Here is an 18,963-nt window from a genome sequence, read left to right as displayed (position 1 = left end):
TTCAGACTCTAAAATCCAGAACTATAAGAGAATAAATTTGTGTTGTTTTAAACCACTAAATTCGTGGTACTTTGTCACAGCAGCAATAGGAGAGTAATACAAAACATTATTTGTGGACACCAAAACTTCAGTTTCAGATGAGTTTCACATGTCATCATCATCATTATTATTATTCTTTTGATTTTTTTCAACCATTTAAAAATGTTAAAATCATTCTTAGCTTGCAGGCTGTACAAAAGTGGTGGGACAGATTTAGCCAAATATTAGCACAATTAATCCATCCATGGATTAAAAGAATAATACATAATTAGATGTATTAGAGTTTTTATAATGGAGTTTTTACAATGTTTCAAAATTAGAACACTGTTAATGTAATTCATTATGAATTAATATAACAAAAACAAATTAAAATAAAACTCAAACATTTAAATAGATGCCTAAAAAGCATTTAATAAGATTTTAATGCTCTTCCTTTTTAATAAGTTAGTAATTGGAAATTTCGTATTTTAATAGTGGTTGTTTATCATAAACCATAACAAACATTTTGCTTAACAGTGAAAACAGTAGCATCTTTGGTCACCCAGTCTAAAGTAGTCACCACCACCCAGCCCACTTTCTCTCTGTAATAACTGGTTTTATTTATCAGTCCTTAATTGTGCTGCTAATTTATTTATTTTTACTGGTTTATTTCATTCTTCTTTCAGAAGAGATAGTGACTGTTCCCTGTTGTATGCCCAGAACCTAATACAATGTCTGGCACATATTAGGTGCTTAACAAATACTTGTTGAATAAAATCCGTTTGTGATGGTTAATTTTATGTGTGAACTTGGTTGGACCAAGGGGCCCAGATATGTGGCCAGATATTACTCTGGATTTTCTGTATGCTGTGGGATGAGATTAACATTGAAATCAGTGGACTCCATAATGAATGAAATCAGTTGCCCTCCATAATGTGTCGAAGGACTGAAGAGAACAAAAGACTGACGTCCCCAGTGTGAGAGGGAATTCTGCCAGCAGACAGCCTTCCGCTTTGAACTGCAACATAGGTCTTTCCTAGGATTCCAGCCTGACGGCCTTCAGACTTGAACCGCAGATTGTGGACTTGCCAGCCTTCATAATCAGGTGTGAGCCAGTCCTTAAATCTCTATGTATACACACAACATAATGGTGGTTTCTCTGGAGGACCCTGACGAATGCACCACTGAAGTCTGAAACAAGATAAGAATGTTTGTTATCACCACAATTATTCAACATTGTGCTAGAAGTCCCACTCAATGCAATAAGGCTGGAAAATAAATAAAATTATAAATATGGTAAAGAAGATACGCTGTCATTATTTTCAGATATGATTCTTTGAGAAAATCAAGTGAAGTTTATTAGATCTGATAAAATAGTGCAGTATGTAGTTGGGTACAGGACAGAAAAATCTACAGTTTTCTTAAACACATTAAATAACTAACTAGAAAAATATAATTTTTTTAAAAAGCCTAAGCAAAATAGAAACAATTGTAGAAACTACCCAAGAAAAAACATAATGTAAAACATTCAAGATCTTATATGAAAAAACATAAAATTTTACTTAGGAGCCACCCCCCTCCCCAAAAAAAGACCTGAATAAATGGAAATATGCACCACTTTCCTGATAGGAAAACACAATAGACATTTTAGTTTCATCAACTATTCAAATTAATGAAATTTCACTTGGAATTTTTAGTGATTTTAAAGTTCAACTGGAAGAATAGACAAAAAAAATTTGAGAACAATCTTAAGGAGAACAGTAAGAAGGGATCTTTACTGATATCAAAAGATCCTAAAAATTTACAGGATCATATTTTAAAATAATTTGGAAAATGTTTTTTATATCTCAAGGTGAGAAGGTCTTTCTATGTAAGATGCAAAGCCAAGAAATTATAAAGTAACAATGGACAGATCTGACCACATAAAAATTAAGAACATCTATATTTACATAGGCATTGTGAGCAAAGTCAAAGGACAAAAAAGACTGGGAGACATTTGCAGCAAACATAATAGAAAGCGTTGATGTCCATAATATATAAAGAGTTGAAAAAAATCAGCAAGAAAAAATTTTAAAAATTGAAAATTTGACAAGGCCGAAAAGTCAAAGACAAGGAAAAAAAAGGTAGTCAATTTCATAAATAATCAGGGAAATATTTTTAAAAACAATTTTTGTATTCAAATTGACAGAAATGAAAAAGAATAATACCTAGTGTTGCTGACTATGTAGAAAAATGGGATTTTAAAACCCTAGTAATGGGAAAATAGTTTGTATAGTCTCTCTCTGTTTTGCTTTATCTATAAACATTTAAGTCACCCATTGCTTCAGTAATTCACTTTGAGAAATTTATCCCATCGTACTACCAGCAGGCAGCCTTCTTTTTAGAAGAGCTGAAAATTAGAAACAATCCTTCCTACCTAGTAGAAAGGATGGAGAAGATAAATTATTGTGATCTGGGTCCTTGATGGACCTAACCTCCAAGTTTATGGATCCAAAAAATGTCTGAAAATCTACTTTTTAACAGGTGTTCTACTGAGAAGAAGGTAGGGATTGGAAGAAGTTGATTTTTTGTTATTATGAGCATGTATTACTTTTGAAATTTTATTAAAAATAAAATTTCATTTTGAAATAATTATATATTCATGGGAAGTTAAAAAAGTATCAAAACCAGGAGCTTGACATTATACAATTCACAGAGCTTATTCAGATTTCATCAACTCTATATGCATTCAGGTGTACGTGTGTGTGTGTGTGTGTGTGTGTGTAGCTCTATGTAGCTTTATCATATGTGTATATTTATGTAACCAGCTCTCTAATGAAGATATAGGACTGATCTATAATCACAAGCAACCCTTACACCACACCTTTACAGCCACGTCCTCTATTCATATCCAAAATATTCTTCTTAAGAAAAATGTAAGATTATGGAAAGAGAGCCATAATTTATTGCTGAGTGAAAAATTGTTACAGAAAAATGTTTTTGCGGAGGGAAAAATTTATGTACGTTTATATGAGCATATGAAGCTTTCAATTCAATTTCTTATACCCTAATTCAAATGTTCAAACTGAAAATCTGGTTCTCTAAACCAAACTTTGAAACACACTGACAGAGGAGACTTGTCAAGTTAATCATCCATCAATAGGTCACAGACTCCAAGTTCAACAACCAAAGTCAGTCCTCCTGAGTTCCTTATTGGAATCTCAACTCTGTTCATTTAAACAAAAGATTTATAAGACAAGCAGAGATATAGTATGAACACCATCCTGTCAGAACCTACTTTTCACTTATTTTTACAAGAGGCAGTGTTGACAGAGGAATTCCTGCTATGCTAATGTGTCATCTGAGGTCCAATGAACATACGGGCCATTTATGGAAGTGCCACTGTGACGGATTAAAATGGCAACCTTCTCAGGGTGAAGAAAAACAGTTTTGTACAATGAGAAACGCATGTTCCAGAAACTTCTGGAGTTGGCACTTTTTGATAATAAGTTATAAGGCTTAATTTATCAGAGCCACAAAGTGAAGGAATTAATAATTCTTCAGCCACTGCAGCTGCCAGCATACTACTATTATATTACTATAATTCAGAGACAGCCTCTTTGCTAATTACAAATATATATTTTTTAAATTAATTAATTTATTAATTTTTGGCTGCGTTGGGTCTTTGTTGCTGCACGCGGGCTTTCTCCAGTTGCGGCGAGCGGGGGTCACTCCTCCTTGCGGTGCGTGGGCTTCTCATTGCGGTGGCTTCTCTTGTTGCGGAGCACGGGCTCTAGGCGCGCAGGCTTCAGTAGTTGTGGCTCGTGGGCTCTAGAGTGCAGGCTCAGTAGTTGTGGCTCACGGGCTTAGCTGCTCCAAGGCATGTGGGATCTTCCCGGACCAGGGCTCGAACCCATGTCTCCTGCGTTGGCAGGCGGATTCTTAACCACTGTGCCACCAGGGAAGCCCACCTATATTATGTTTTGCCTTTTGTCACTAACCCTCCTGGAATTATCTTTGGATAGAGTGTATGCTGGGTATCCAATTGTTTTTCTTCCATATATGGATATCTGTGACATTATGATTTATAATAAGAAATACATATTTTGTCTTCCTTTGTCCTATTTCTGGCACAGAGCTCCTAAAACCTTTGGAATTTCTGAAGCAACAGAGCAATGAAGAGGTCTTTTGTTATGTTAATGAGTTGACTTTTGGAAAGTACCAAAAGATGGGAGCTGGTTGCCAAGAGAAACAAGCATGTGATTAGAGCGTTGGAACTTTTAGCATCCTCCTATCCTGCTCTGGGAAAGGGAGGGGGCTGGCCAATGATTTAATCAATCATGCCTATGTAATGAAGGCTCCATAAAAACCCAAAAGGGTGGAGTTTGAAGAATTTTCAGGTTGGTGACCTAGATGCTTCCACAAGTCATTAAGCCTGGCCCCAAACTCCATGCGGACAGAAGCTCCATTGCTTGGGCCCTTGCTCTGTGTATCTCTTCATCTGGATGTTGATTTTTATATTTCTAATATCCTTTGTAATAAGCTGGTAGTCCAGTGACTAACCTGGTTTCCTTAGTCCTGTGAGCTGCTCTAGCAAATTAACTGAACCCATGGAGGGGGTTGTGAGCACCTGTGATTTATAGCCAGTCGGCTGGAAGCACGGGTGGCAAGCTGGACTTGTGATTGGCATCTGAAGTGAAGGACTGAGCTGTCAACCTGAGGAATCTGGTGCTATCTCTGGGTAGAGAGTGTCAGAATTGAGTTGAATTGTTGGACACCCAACTGGTGTTGGAAAGTAGCCTGGTGGTGTGGGGAGAACCACCACACATTGAAATTGGAATCAGAGTCATTAATACACTACACAGTCCCAGCTCCATTCACTGAAATGTGCAACCTTTTTCGAACTCTCTGTAGTTCTGGATCACAGATCAAGTTTCCAGTCTGTTTATGCATCGCTCTCAGGTATTCCTCTATTTTTTTCTATCCCTGCAGCAGTATCACATGGTCTCAAATTCTATAGCTTTATAAAGTGTCTTGCTATATGGTGGGAAAGTTCTTGCAATTCATACTTCCTCAAAAGTGTTTAATTTTTCTTGGACTTTGCAGGTCCATACATTTTTTAGGAAATTTTATAAAGTTCCACGGAAAAAGGGGCAGAGTATATTTAGGTTGGGAATACATTGACTCTATATTATGTTGGGGAAAGTTGACGTCTTTAATATTGAGTCTGCCAATCCATGGACATATAATATCTTTCGATTTAACTACTTTTTAAAAAGATTTCATAATTTCCTCTATAAAGATCTTGGGCCTTTTTGCTAGATTTAATTCCTCGAATAATTACATCATCGTTTTCAGAGCTACCGTAAATTTTACCTTAAACATTTTTATTTCTGTTACTAGCTGGTATATTAAAATACAAGTGAATTTTATATACTAGTTTTGTATTTAGCAAATGCCAACTTTAAAAAAAATAAATTTATTTATTTTAGGCTGCGTTGGGTCTTCGTTGTGGTGAGTGGGCTTCTCATTGTGGTGGCTTCTCTTGTTGCAGAGCACGGGCTTTAGGCATGTGGGCTTCAGTAGTTGTGTCATGCAGGCTCAGTAGTTGTGGCTCGCGGGCTCAGTAGTTGTGGCTCGCTGGCTCTAGAGCACAGGCTCTGTAATTGTGGCGCACGGGCTTAGTTGCTCCGTGGCATGTGGGATCTTCCTGGACCAGGGATCGAACCTGTGTCCCCTGCATTGGCAGGCGGATTCTCAACCACTGCGCCACCAGGGAAGCCCAGCAAATGCCAACTTTTCTTGTTAGTTCCAACAACTTATCTGTAGATTCATTTGGATTTTCTGTGTACCATAGCCTATCACCTGTTTTTCTTCTTTTTAATATTTATTTATTTATTTGTTTGCGCCGGGTCTTAGTTGTGGCAGGTGGGCTCCTTAGTTGCGGCATGCATGTGGAATCTAGTTTCCTGACCAGGGATCGAACCCGAACCCAGGCCCCCTGCGTTGGGAGCATAGAGTCTTAACCACTGCACCACCAGGGAAGTCCCCTATCATCTGCTATTAATGATAATTTTATTGTTTTTCAATCCTCAACTTTCTCCTTCTTTTCTAGATTTACTGTGCTAGCTCAGACTTCCAGCATTAGGTGGAATGGAGTGTGTGATGGTGGGAATCCTTATGTTGTTCTTAGTTTCAAAAGGAATGTTTTTAGAAGATGTAGTGGGTAAATAGTGGCCCCCCCAAAGATTTGTCCAAGTCCTAACCTGACTACTTTGAAATGTGACCTTACTTAGAAACAGGGTCTTTGCATATGTAATTAAAACTCCCAAGATGAAATCATCTTGGACTTACTTAAGAGTGGGCCCTAAATCCAATGACGAGTGTCTTTATAAGAGACAGAAAAGTAGACGATACGGAGACAGCGGGAAAGACCATGTGATGACAGAGGCAAAGATTGGAGGGATGTATCCATAAGCCAGGGAACACCAAGAATCGCCAGCAGACTAGACTTTACAAGGAAATGCAGATGGGCCAAGAAGGTTCAGGATTCTTTGTCAGTAGTTACATGAGTGTGTTCTTATAGTTATTTTTAAGCTGGAGGTTTATGTTTTATATACTTTTGTATATATGAAACACTCCACAATTTAAAAAATTTATAACACATTATTTAACTGGAAGATGGGTAGAAGGGAAACAATTAGGAAAGGAATTTGTGGGCCATATGCTACTGTTCAGTGCTAGGATTTCAAGTTCCTTTTTAATTCTCTTAATCTCATTTCAGGGTAATTTTCATTCAGTCATTCATTCATCCATTTAATACTTATTGCATCTTTCTAGTTTCAGGCACACTATGAAACAGAAGAAGAGCACGGTCTCTGTAATCAAGTTGCTTAACATCTGGTCAGGCAGAGAGACTACAATTTAGATCATGACCCCATAGGAGGGAAAAGATGATACAAGTACACAGATGGAGAGATTCAGGGGAGTGATTCCTGCAATGAGCACTGAAGGATATCTAAGCCAGAGGACGAAGAGGGTCATGGCATTCCAGACCAAGGGGAAGCATGTACAAGGAAGGTAAGGAACAAGGCACAGAAGGTACGGGGATTGATTTTGCTGGACTACAGGGTACATATTAGGAAGCTGTGAGAGATTTGATTAAAGATACAGGCAGAGGCCAGATTAAGAAAAGCCTTGGAAGATGTATTAGTTAGAATTAGGTTTGGCTGTGAGACTGATTATCCAAAATAATAGTGTAAACAGACAGAGGTTTAGGGACTTCCCTGGCAGTCCGGTGGTTACGACGTCACCTTCCAATGCAGGGGATGTGGGTTTGATCCCTGGTCGGGGAGCTAGGATCCCACATTCCTCATGGCCAGAAAACCAAAACATAAAAAAACAGAAGCAATATTGTAACAAATTCAATAAAGACTTTAAAAATGGTCCACATCAAAAAAATCTTTAAGAAAAAAAAAAAAAGACAGAGGTTTATTGCTTTCTCATGTAAACCCCGTGTGTGGGTAGGTGGTGGCTTCTGTGATGCTTCACTCTGAGTCCAGGACCCAGACACCCTCTCTTTTTAAGGCTCCATGGTCCAAACACAGCTAACAATTAGCACAACACAGCCTTTTAAAATAAAAGTGCTTTTATTATAAAATTCTAAAAATGTGCTTTAAAGGTCAGTCACGGGAATACTGCATAATAAGAAACATATCTTCATAATCCAGACAATCACAGAGCAGATTTTATATTGTCCATGGAATTAATATTTAAAAGACATTCTTCTTCTTTTCAGTTAAGAAGAGTCTTCAGAGCACCATTATTTGAAGGAAAGGTATTTTGTGTATCAGAGTTCATCTTTGGTCTGCAATTAAGAAACAAAATATTTAGAGCCATCAGGAAGTCTTCTATGAGTCAAGAAGGCTTACGTTAGTCTATTAATTATTTTCCCCTAAAGATGAAAGAAGGGGGAAAAAAAAAGCCAAGTTATTGCTAGAGGCTTTTAGGACTATTATTTGGAATCACCCAAGGGTAAAGTCACATTGGTGGGGAACCTGAACATCTAAGGGTCTGTATTATGGTAAAAGGCTTGCGTTATGAATGGTATCAGTGAACGGCTAGAGTAGACAATGGGCAAAAAATAAACAAAGCTATCATTCTAGTCCCTAACTTCTATGAATCAGGGGAATCATTTGGCACCCCTCAAAGTCACTTAGAGATAAAAATTTAAAACGAGGAGTGGAGAAAGGGAGCTGCCCACTTTCATTGGGAGCCAACAGAAGCGTTCTGATATCAAATCACTAACTCCATGTGGGAGCACGTTTCGATTCTGGCAATTTCTGTTTTGTCACTGGCTTTCACTGATTTTATGGCCTTGCAGCACTGAGAGGAGTTAATGCTGATGATGTATCACTTCTGAGAGCCAGTTAGTGGCAAATCAGTTCCCCCCCAAAACAAAACAGACAACCAAAACTGATTTGTAGCATGTACTGTTGTCATGGTGTAAATACTTCCACCAGGTGGATTCCAAACTACCAAAATTTAACCCCTGTGAAAAATTCCTAAATATTTAACCATCTGTGAACTTGTAGGAGCTGGTTCCATCACACCATCAGGGATGGTAGTCACCTTATTCCTTTTAAACCCCCTTGAGAGGCAGACATAATAATTGCCAAATCTGTGCTCTCAACTTTGGTTCCAATGCCACAGTTCTGAGTTTGTCCATTCAGAGACATGATGCTGTTGCTTAAAATAATGTCAAGCCAGCATATTTTATATATATATATAATACATATAATAACTTTATACAATATATATTCCTTCAAATGAAAAATACCTATAATCACCGCCCCCCCCCCAACCCATCACACTGTTTTTATGCACAATTATGCATACAATTTGAAGGTGATACACTGGCTTTTGGTTCTTGCTTTGCTATAATCCAGATATAGATGATTCTGAGCTAAACTCTTCTTTGGGCTCGGTTTTGTTAACTATAAAATGAAGGCATTTACTGGGTGATCTCTAAGGTCCTCTTCAGCCTGCCAAGTCCATATGTGCATCTGCCTTTTATAAACAAAATCAGTATGTAGTGGTATCAACCGAGATATTGCTTTTAAATGAATACTCTGTTAACATGAATAATGATGGTTATACATTTTTCCATCTCTAAACTGGGATGACGAACTCTGCAGAAACGATCTCACAGGAAGATGAAGTTCTTAGATGACAGGTGTGAAAACACTTTTTCAAACTGTAAACATCTATCCAAATGCCACGTGATCTGAATTCTCACAGTGAAAAAGGCTTCCCTCCACTTTGCTGAGAGCTCACTTCACTGCATCTTAGCGCTTGCCTTTTCCCTTGTTGGGATCTATTTTATCTGCCTCTGCTAGAATGAATTGCTTGGAGGCTTCAGGAGGAATTCAGGTAGCTGTTGCCTGACTGAACGAGGAAAGGAATGAATGAAGAGTTGGATCACTGTTAGTTCTTACTCTGACACTGGCTAGAAGGTGAGTTCTGGTTACCTTCTTCGTATGGCACGTGCAAGGAAAGAGGTCATCCTCGGTCTGTGGTTCTACCCTCTTCATGCCCTCCCGGATTTGGGGCTCACTCACTTGTAAACTGGCATATTCCTGTATAGGAAACAATACAAAGACATGCCTTATATGTCACTTAACGTCCACTTACCAAATTAGATACGCCGGAGTCTGCTAGGACATAGTCCACTTAACTCACGTGTCAAGTGGTGATATGCAAGGTCCTCCATATTCCCCTTAAAAGCCCAACAACAGAGCTTCTGAGAGGCGGCTGACCTTTGGGCACTGGCTGCCTATTTCTAAGGGACCACTCCTTAGTCTACGCTTCAGTGATATGACACGTATGGTATTTTTTTTTGACCTTCTGCCACGTAGCGAAAATAATTGTGCTCCCCATCTTCCCTAGACTGAGAATCTGAGGACAGACTATTTCTACCTGACCCACCATGGCTGGTACAGCCTCAGTCGCATCTTCATTCATCATGTGCTTGCTCTGGGCTAAGCTCTGGCCGAGGTGCTTAGGCTCGAAAAATGTGAGTTGAATGAATGAACTCTACCCTGTGGCTCTTTAGGAATTCAAATAGCACGTCCCCCCAGCTCCTTCTTCAGATTACATACTTTACCATCCCCTAGGAAAGGTTATAAAGGGGGAAGGGACCAGGAACGACCAACTTTGTTCTGCAGCAGAGCCTGAGACACGGGGCTCAATATCTGCAATTCTGAATTAAAAAAATTTTAACTTAAATCTAGTACTATTATTAGCCAATTACTTGTTTACTACTGCATTTTTTTTAAAAAGAGAACCTTTCAAATTGTCAGATACGCTCTGATTACAATGCCTAAATGGGTAGGTCCATAAAAACAATTTCCAAGAAAAGTCATGGCCCATATGGGGTCAGCACAACAGGTCCAAACATACCTTGCACTGTATAAGAAAAGAAACGGTAAGGCAGCAGCAATGTTGTACAGAGAGGAAATGTGAATCCACACACAGTAACTCTGTAGGATCAGAAGCCAATTTTCTAACCACATACCACATGGTTCTAACATTAATACTTTTCTTTTAAGGTTGTAGCATTCTCCATTAGCTAATCTTTGGCTTTCTACTATTTTCATTATTATTTAATATTTATCCCTGATTTTTGCCTACAGAGGTATACATATATCTCCTTAATGAATATACTATTAGAAATTGTTAAGTGAAATATTACTTGCTACTAACATGACCAATTACAAGTATGTCTATTTTCTTAGAAAATACTGACCTGGAAAAGTTTAAAATAATAACAGAATATGTCATCACCCATGAGATTATTTCTTGCAAATTCTTGTCCTGTTTTTGCTATCTTCTTTGCCTGTGGGAACAAGAATAATATCCTTTAATGAAACATATTTTTCCCCATACAGACATATGCTAACTGATCTTCAGAGTACATTTTAGTGGGACAATAGTGGAAAAAATATCTTTGGGGTCTTGTGCGGTAAAGGAAACATTTAACAGAGTATGTTTGTTCAAATCAAAGGGACGATTTTAAGACTCGAAAGTTTGAGAAGTCATATTGGGCCTTCTAGAATTGGCCTCTCTTGGAGAGAAAAGGCATACAATAATTGAACTAACAATGACTTTGCAAAGTAAATGTAAGATGAAGCTTAATGCACTGCCTTAACAATTTTCAGCAGACAATTAGTTTGATGCTTCTTTCATGCAATCCCTCATTTTAATCCATAGCACAGTTAGTTTTTCCTCCTGCCAGGCTGGCCATCTTCATTTTCATATTGCTAGAGGAGGTGAGGCAGTGCTTGGGGCTCAAATCAAACTGACTAAAAGAGAGAGCATAATCAAGGCCAAGGTTTAGCTTTTTGTGTCATGTGCAGAGTGGACACAGCTAATCCAAGCCACTATGCCTGTGTTTACCCTGAAGGGATCTGTGCTATCTGCGGGGAGGTGGCTTCCCATTTACAGGTAAGGGTCTACATCTAAGCATCCCGAATGCTTTCCAGGCACAAGACATTGAAAATGAACCCATGATAATTGGGGTACAAAGAGACTGACCTTACCTCTTCATCGTGATCTTTTGCCCATTTAAGTTTTTCTAGGAGATCGCTCAGGTTGCTTTTAACTGGAATGTAGTGTTTCCAGGGCTGCAGTTCATTATAAAAGTGTTCATAGTAGATGGAGTCCTGCTTCAGCACCACACTGTCACCTACTAGCAGATATGGTAGGCGATAGGCTGCAACGGTGCCATCGATGTTTATCTGATACTTATGCTGCAAACAGCAGTAAAGTAGAAGAACATCCATTAAATTTCCTTTTTCCCACTCTTTTTTATTCTCCTTCTCTTTCCACACATCAAACCTCAGATACAAACTGGCCAGATTTTGCCCTTGGCCTCCACCACTTAGTAAGCGCTATTATATATAACATGCTGACCTAGAGCTAAGGGCACATTTTGATGTTCTCCCAAGTTTCAAAAAGGGTCCACAAGGCTAACGGTGGGGCAGCCAATAAAATTATAAAACTGTTGTCCTAAGGCTACAACCTAAGGAAAGATAGATTTATCGTGACTCTGTAATCCCTTTACTACTTTCTTGATGGCACATGAGCACCTCACGATGGCACATTCTATGCTGCGTTACCTTTTAACATCAGGTGGCCACATGCAAGTTTTAATGAAATTAACAAGCTCTGGGGCAAGAACATCTATGAATCAAAATGTTTATAGCACTGTGGTAGTCAACAGTCTTTAGCTGTAGCAAATTCAACAGGTAGAAAGAAAGCAAAGGTCTGACAAAACACCCTCTGAGGAGGGATGGCTGGTATCAGATTTGATTTGGTATCAAATCTCCCATTTCTTTCCAAAATTTCTGTCATATGCATGTGGAAGAAACACAGACAATTCAACTTATGGCCTTCTTTAGGTCTTCCTCGTACCAGGTAACCCATCAAAAGAAAATCAGGCCATTGACAGCACAAACAGCTAATCACTGGCCTTCCCACCTGCAGGAGACAGCTGACTACTTTTTGGCCCACTTTTCCCTTCACCACATGGGGCTTCAAAACCCCTCAGTGGTCTAGAGATCAGGGCAGTATCCCACTGCTTGAAAAAGGGGAGTTGTCAGAGAAAGGATCCATCCTGGGGAAACAGGAACAATCCACATTCTAGACACAGAAAGTGTGTAGCATCCCCAGAGTTCCTGGGCAGAGCGTTTGGATGGATTCCAAGTCATTTCCCTACCGGAAGGCCCGATAAGAGACACCTGGTTTATATTTCTTCTTTAGTCTATTGTGATGCTATGGCTCTGGGGAGAAATATTTGTAAAATTACTTACACGTATTTATTAATAAAAAAGGATTTGGAGCCGAAATGTGCTTTTCTTGAGGGTCAGTTGGGGGAAAAATTATAGCTCTACCCAGGTCCCAAGCTCCTGTGGTGCATATTTAACATCAGGTCTAGGTACTGAGCACAACCCAGGTTGCCCCCCTAGGAACTGGTTAGTCCCCGGGGCTCCATTCCTTACTGTTTCTAAAATGTTGTGCTCACCTCTCCCACCCCCTGTAATTTACAGGCCTCAATTTCCCGCCCCCAAATGCAGGTATTTGGAAAAACACAAAGGATTGGCCACGGATGATGTCATACCTTGAAGAAATCAAAAAATGAAATGTGTTTCACAATGGGACCATACAGGCTTTCATCATGTTTAAAGAAGAAAAAGTTGGTGAAAGCAGCATCTATGAGTTCTGGGTGTTTTCTGCTGAGTTTAACCAACTCAAGTCTCTCTTTTCGGCTGTCTCGCCCTCTCCAGACAGCTGTGGAGTTTTTGCTTTCCCAGGGAGGACCCGTGTTGGCTTGCACAGACATCATATCCAGACTGACTCTGGAAGACAGAGAGTGCAACAGATTTTTCTCCCAAACCATCACATTGCAAGGGTTGTTGGGAAAGAACTCACCAAGGAAAGAAAACCAAGGCTCTGGGTCGTCTGGGACCCATCTCTCACCGGCCCATGGTTTCGAGGACAGAGTCAGTCAAGTCGTAGGTAGGCATCACGATATCCTTGGAATCTGTGGAGCCACACCAGGAAAAGATCGGATGGATGTTTGAATCGGATTTCTTTTTTTCCAAAGGCCAGTCTCCCAAATTAACAAAAAACTCCACATCGGGCATCTTCACCTAGGAAAAGAAAGCCAAGATGGTTAAAATGATGGTATAGTTTTTCATATCAGCCATTTCACTATCATTGTCAAAACTCCACTAAAACCCTGCTAAAGCACACTACACCCGGGGACAGGATTCAGCATATGGCAATTCTCCTTTAGGCTCAAAGTAGGTTTAGTACCAAAATAATTTTACTGTAAAGTATCTTCTTTTCTTAAAAATATTTACTTACTTATTTATTATTTTGACTGCACTGGGTCTTAGTTGCGGCATGCAGGATCTTCATTGCGGCACGTGGGATCGTCATTGCGGCATGCAGAATCTAGTTCCCCAACCAGGGATCGAACCCAGGTCGCCTGCACTGGGAGCGCGGAGTCTTACCCACTGGACCACCAGGGAAGTCCCAGGTATTTTCATCTATAATATACTGTTTGGGGTTGAGTGTATCCCCCCAAAAGATATGCTGAAGTCCTAAACCCCAGTATCTCAGAATGACCTTATTTGGAAATAGGGCTGCTGCAGATGTATTTAGTTAAGATGAGATCCTACTGGAGTAGGGTGGACCCTTAATCCAATATGACTGATGTCCTTGTGAGAAGAGATGAAGATGTCAAAACACACAAGGATAACACCATGTGACAACAGAGCGGAGTGATGCAGCTGCACACCAGGAACACCAAGGATTGCTGGGCACCCCCAGAAACTAGGAAGAGCCAAGAAAGGATCCCCCCTGTACGTTTTAGAGGAAGCACTGCCCTGCTGACACCTTGATTTCGGACTTCTAGCCTCCAGAATTGTGAGAGAACAAATTGCTGTTGTTTTTAGCCACCCAGTTTACAGTACTTTGTTACAGCATCCCTAGGAGACTAATACAGGTATACTACCTGACATAAAACTTCAGAATAGTATATAGTACTTAAGGGTCCAGAAGAGAACAACCCTGGTATTGTTATTATTTTTACTTTGAAAAATTATAGTGTAAAACCTGGGCTCAAATTGTCTATTATACATCTGAGAAAAGAAATACTTACTTTTCTAGTCAAAGAAAGTAGTATGGCATCCATGAAAATTCTAAAACCTACATGTTCACCATGAGTCTTGATATAAACCTAGAAGAGAATTGAATGTTTATTCTGTTAGTCTAAAAGTACCCACAGACTTCACTGAGATCAATCTTATCACAATGATCTGCAGAATGATTTTTAATAAAACTATGTAGCTAGTTGTAGCCAAATGGTCAAAATCAAAAATCACTAAGGCAAGCAAACCTCAGTCATGAATTGTACCTTGTTATCCTTCAAGGTATAATGACACAAGCTCTGTCTTTGTCCAAATCTTTTCGGGATTTCTGTTGAAATCTTTTCTGGATCAATGGTAGGGAAATGTGCCAGATCTCTCTGAATTTGAGTAATGGTTTCTGGGCAGTTCATCTCCCGTAGCCAGGCTGCACTGTCTTCCAAAGGACAGTCACAATTCTCATGGTAAACTGGCCCTAATTACACACAAGGAACAGAGTATACGGTAATAATTTCACTCAGCATTTGAAACATGTAACAAATATTCGTAATATGACTTCACAAGTTTTGCCTAGTTAGATAGGGAAGGCAATTTGATGGAAAACATATGTTAAAAAGAAAAACATTTTTATTACTCTGGTGTATCTCAAGTTAAGTCTGTTCTGACCGCTCTTCACAGATAGGTGTTAACGATATTTTCACAGTCAGGCCCACTTGGCACGAGTTCAAAAGAAAGCCAACGGTGCTACTTTTTGCTCTAAGTGGCTACCATACATAGTCCATTACTCTTTTTTTTTTTTTTTTGGCAGTGCGGCCTGTAGGGTCTTAGTTCCCTGACCAGGGATCGAACCCATGTCTCCTGCAGAGTCTTAACCATTGGACCACCAGGGAAGTTCCCATAGTCCATTACTCTTTTTTTTTTTTTAATTAATTTTTATTGGAGTATCATTGCTTTACAATGTTGTGTTAGTTTCTGCTGTACAGCAAAGCATTACTCTTTACGTTTTGTGTACTTAAGAATAACCGAACATTGGTAAAAGGATATCAGAGGAGTATACCTGTTTTAATGAAAGACAAAATGATAAGAAATTTATATTTCAATGGTCTATTATACAAACTAGTTCTTAAAGTGTCTAAGGTACTCTTCTCAATGGATAAATCATCATAAGTAACAATACAAATGGGCATTCCCTGGCGGTTCAGTGGTTAGGACTCCACACTTCCACTGCCGGGGCCTGAGTTCGATCCCTGGTGGGGGAACTAAGATACTGCAAGCCTTGAGGCGAGGCAAAAACAAAAAAGCAAACAAAAAAAAACCAATACAAATAAATAAAACACCCCTACTATGTTTAGTATAATATTTTTTTTTAAAGAAAATGTAAAGAAGCAAAGTAATCCTCAAAACACCCACTTCATTAATATAATGAATTAATTACATGTTTATAGAAATAATACTAACAGTATAGAATCTGCATTGAGATTTTACTGTCATTTATTTCTAAGATTCTCAGATTGTCACCTGACCCAGGCAGTAGTGGACAATGGGACATCTTTTGAAGGTTGAGCAGGTGATATGCTACTGTGTGGTCCTGGTGGAGTGTGGGGAAGAAACGGAGGCACTTTCTAGAAAAACGTTTGCCTTTCATGGAGCAAGGGGACAAGGAAGATTCGTGGGTCTGTATACACCCTGTTTCTCTAATATTTTAGGGTACTGCCTCTGCTGAGAGGGAATGATATGGCTCTAGGTAAGAACGTTGTACTCTCATCCTATATAAGAAAAAAGAATTTCTCTGGAAAATAGCACTGAAACAAAACAAAAAAAACCACAGTCAATTCCCCCTCTCTCCCATCAAGTCCTCTTTCTTCCTGAAGTGATCGACCAAATTTCACTAACGCTCATCAGTTACTTAAGTCATATATCTCTAATTAAGAAAGCGCCATCGATGACCGTATATATAGCTTCATCGTTCTTGCTAATGTTGTGCCTTTAGGGAGCAAATTCTCTATTAATGTGTTCTTTCCTCTTTAGCAAATTGTAATTTCCATTTGAATCGTGCATTTCTCTCTTATACCAGGACTCTCAATTTAGCTTTCAAGTAGGAAATGTCTATTTTTTTCTTTTAGTGAAAAAAATACCACGCTAACTTGTTTTTGTTGAGCAAATGACATGTATTATTGTGTCCAAATACTGCTGTGTTAATATTATGTTCCAAATTACCTTTTAAAATATATGGAGACCTGGCCACATGTTGACCTTGGAATTTGACTTCTATCTTCAGATTTGCATAGCTCGCATACATTCTGTATCTTACTATGAAGGACCCATCCTTTCGGTCTAGAATCTGGACGCCCACTCTAGTGAATTGCTCATCTGGGGCTGAGATTTTAATCTGGAACACTTTTTCACCCGGAGAAGATGTGAATCTGTGATGGGAAGAACAATGAGATATAAAGATTATTTTAAGAAACAACCCTGCAAAGATTATGTTCTCTAGTCTGTGAACCTTCCTATTCTCCTCCACGTTCTCCCCCTAACATATGCTTGTTTCTTTGTCCTTACGCTTTTAGTACCAGAATGAATAGGATGGATCAGGGAGGGAAAAAAAAGAGGATTACAATGGCCAAGATAACATAAAACAGTTTTATTAGAAAATTGCAAGGAGATATGTTGACTACTAATTTATGTAAACATAGAACATACTTATGCATTTCATATATAAAAATAGTCTTATCAACCTACTATTTATTTCATACCCATCTGGAAATTTGTGATCAAATGGTGCCTCTAAAGATAATGATTTTCTGAAAAGTCTCTCTCGAAGGTTTTTTTTTAAAGAATCAGTATTATAAATCATGCTCAGCCACGGGCAAAAGCTAGTAGGTAGTATATCACCCAAGTGACGTTGTACAAAAGTTGTTTTTGGAGTGAGTGCTCTGGCTGTCACGATTAAGGTGGTATTTAGTTTCCCCAATCGTACTATTTATAGACAAGTGACAAAATTTATAACTCTCCTTTTCTTTGCTTTGGGAAACTTCTTAGTCCCAAGATTTTCTGCCTACAAAATACACAAGTCAGCATCCACCAATTAAACAAAAGACAATCATTTCAGAAGTCAGTGAATTCTACAAATACGTTTTAAGTATACTTTTAACCGTTGAATTCAGTGGAACGAAATAAAGTTGTAACAAACATAGGAGATTCATATTTTGATACGTTCCCCCTCCACTCTAAAGTTTCACATAGTGCTTTATTTTTCTTTTTTGAGTTTCAAAACCCGCTTACCTGCAGAGGTCCACCTGAAAACAGAGAAAGGTGAAACCAACCAGTTTCTAACAACTGGGTTTAAATTCCTTATAACAGTTTATGCAAAAATAATTAGAAAGAGTACTTTCAGCAAAGTACAGGAGTTTGTTCCCCAGTCATGGGGAAATCCCTATCAAAATAGGCAGGAGAAGAGCTAATTCGAAATTATTTGTAAAGCTGCAGAGAAAAATTGATTGGGTGGGGTAAAAAGTTACAACCAGATGTGAATAGCACCCAAATGTCCTGGATTTTTAAACTGCTGTGGAGAAACGAGTTCTTGGGCGGATAAAACTGAAGGGGAAAACCAGTAAGTTTTAACTGCATTCCAAAATAGTCAGGGAGCCATTGCTCGACTTACTTATTTCCTGATGTGTCCACCGCCTGGATGTAGAAATAGCGCGCGGGAAGGACCACAGCTGCTTTGAGCCCGGGTCCCCATATTTCGCTCTTCTCCGGGCTCAGTCGCCTCTCTCCGCCGGTCTCGGCCAGTGCTGGAACTGTCCCCAGAAAGAAGCAGTAAAGCAGCAAAGTGCTAAACATTTACAAGATGGACTCAAAATGATCCACGGATAAATGAAGTGGAAGAGGTGGACGGAACCAGCCGCGGCTCCGGCAGGGGCACGTCGGCCGATCGCAGCAGCAGACGCGGCTCCAAGTGGGGTCCTTTGCTGTGCTGGGCAGGCGCGTGGGTCTCCCCGGAAAGGTCACAACCGGGGCGCTGGCTTGTCCAGCTGAAAGGTGCCAGTAGTTCTGGTGAAATGCGCCAGGACCACGCCGCTCCTCTTCCTCGGGATAATAACAAACTTGCGTTGCTTCTGTAACTGGAGCATCATTGAGGGCGAACTCGTCTCAGGTTCCAGCCCAAGGTGCACGGCGAGGGGATTGGCCCGCGCGTCCGCCCGGACTGAGTAAGGCCTCCTCCAAGTGGATGGCGCAGTGGACACGCGTC

At 39.5% G+C, this 18,963-nt stretch overlaps 1 protein-coding gene across 2 annotated transcripts; it reads right to left on the bottom strand.

The window, feature by feature from the left end:
• Positions 1-7,671: 7,671 nt before the first annotated feature.
• Positions 7,672-18,866, bottom strand: POGLUT2 (protein O-glucosyltransferase 2). Of its 2 annotated transcripts, XM_061170783.1 has the most exons (10): positions 18,373-18,866; positions 16,929-17,134; positions 14,981-15,186; positions 14,726-14,803; positions 13,537-13,709; positions 13,178-13,415; positions 11,598-11,807; positions 10,805-10,894; positions 9,528-9,635; positions 7,672-7,864 (listed from the first exon to the last, which is right to left on the bottom strand). In XM_061170783.1, exons 1-10 carry the CDS (start codon positions 18,552-18,554, stop codon positions 7,847-7,849), a joined length of 1,509 nt encoding a protein of 502 aa, XP_061026766.1. In that variant the 5' UTR covers positions 18,555-18,866; the 3' UTR covers positions 7,672-7,846. The 2 variants fall into 2 exon arrangements, with proteins under 2 accessions (XP_061026766.1, XP_061026765.1); XM_061170782.1 differs by lacking the exon at positions 7,672-7,864 and having other exon boundaries at positions 9,426-9,635.
• Between the last annotated feature and the right edge of the window lie 97 nt (positions 18,867-18,963).

Source organism: Eubalaena glacialis, chromosome 16 (genome assembly GCF_028564815.1).
Source record: "Eubalaena glacialis isolate mEubGla1 chromosome 16, mEubGla1.1.hap2.+ XY, whole genome shotgun sequence".
In the NCBI taxonomy this organism is placed as follows: domain Eukaryota; kingdom Metazoa; phylum Chordata; class Mammalia; order Artiodactyla; family Balaenidae; genus Eubalaena; species Eubalaena glacialis.
Note: the sequence above shows the minus strand (reverse complement) of the source record. Positions and strands in the feature narration are given on the sequence as shown.

Coding starts and splice junctions, on each gene's coding strand:
- POGLUT2 (XM_061170782.1), bottom strand. CDS start 18,554: ATGTTTAGCACTTTGCTGCTTTACTGCTTCTTTCTGGGGACAGTTCCA. Junction 13,416..13,536: donor GTCCTCGAAACCATGGGCCG/GTGAGAGATGGG, acceptor TCTGTCTTCCAG/AGTCAGTCTGGATATGATGT. Junction 10,895..11,597: donor CAAAAGATCACGATGAAGAG/GTAAGGTCAGTC, acceptor TTGTTCCCACAG/GCAAAGAAGATAGCAAAAAC.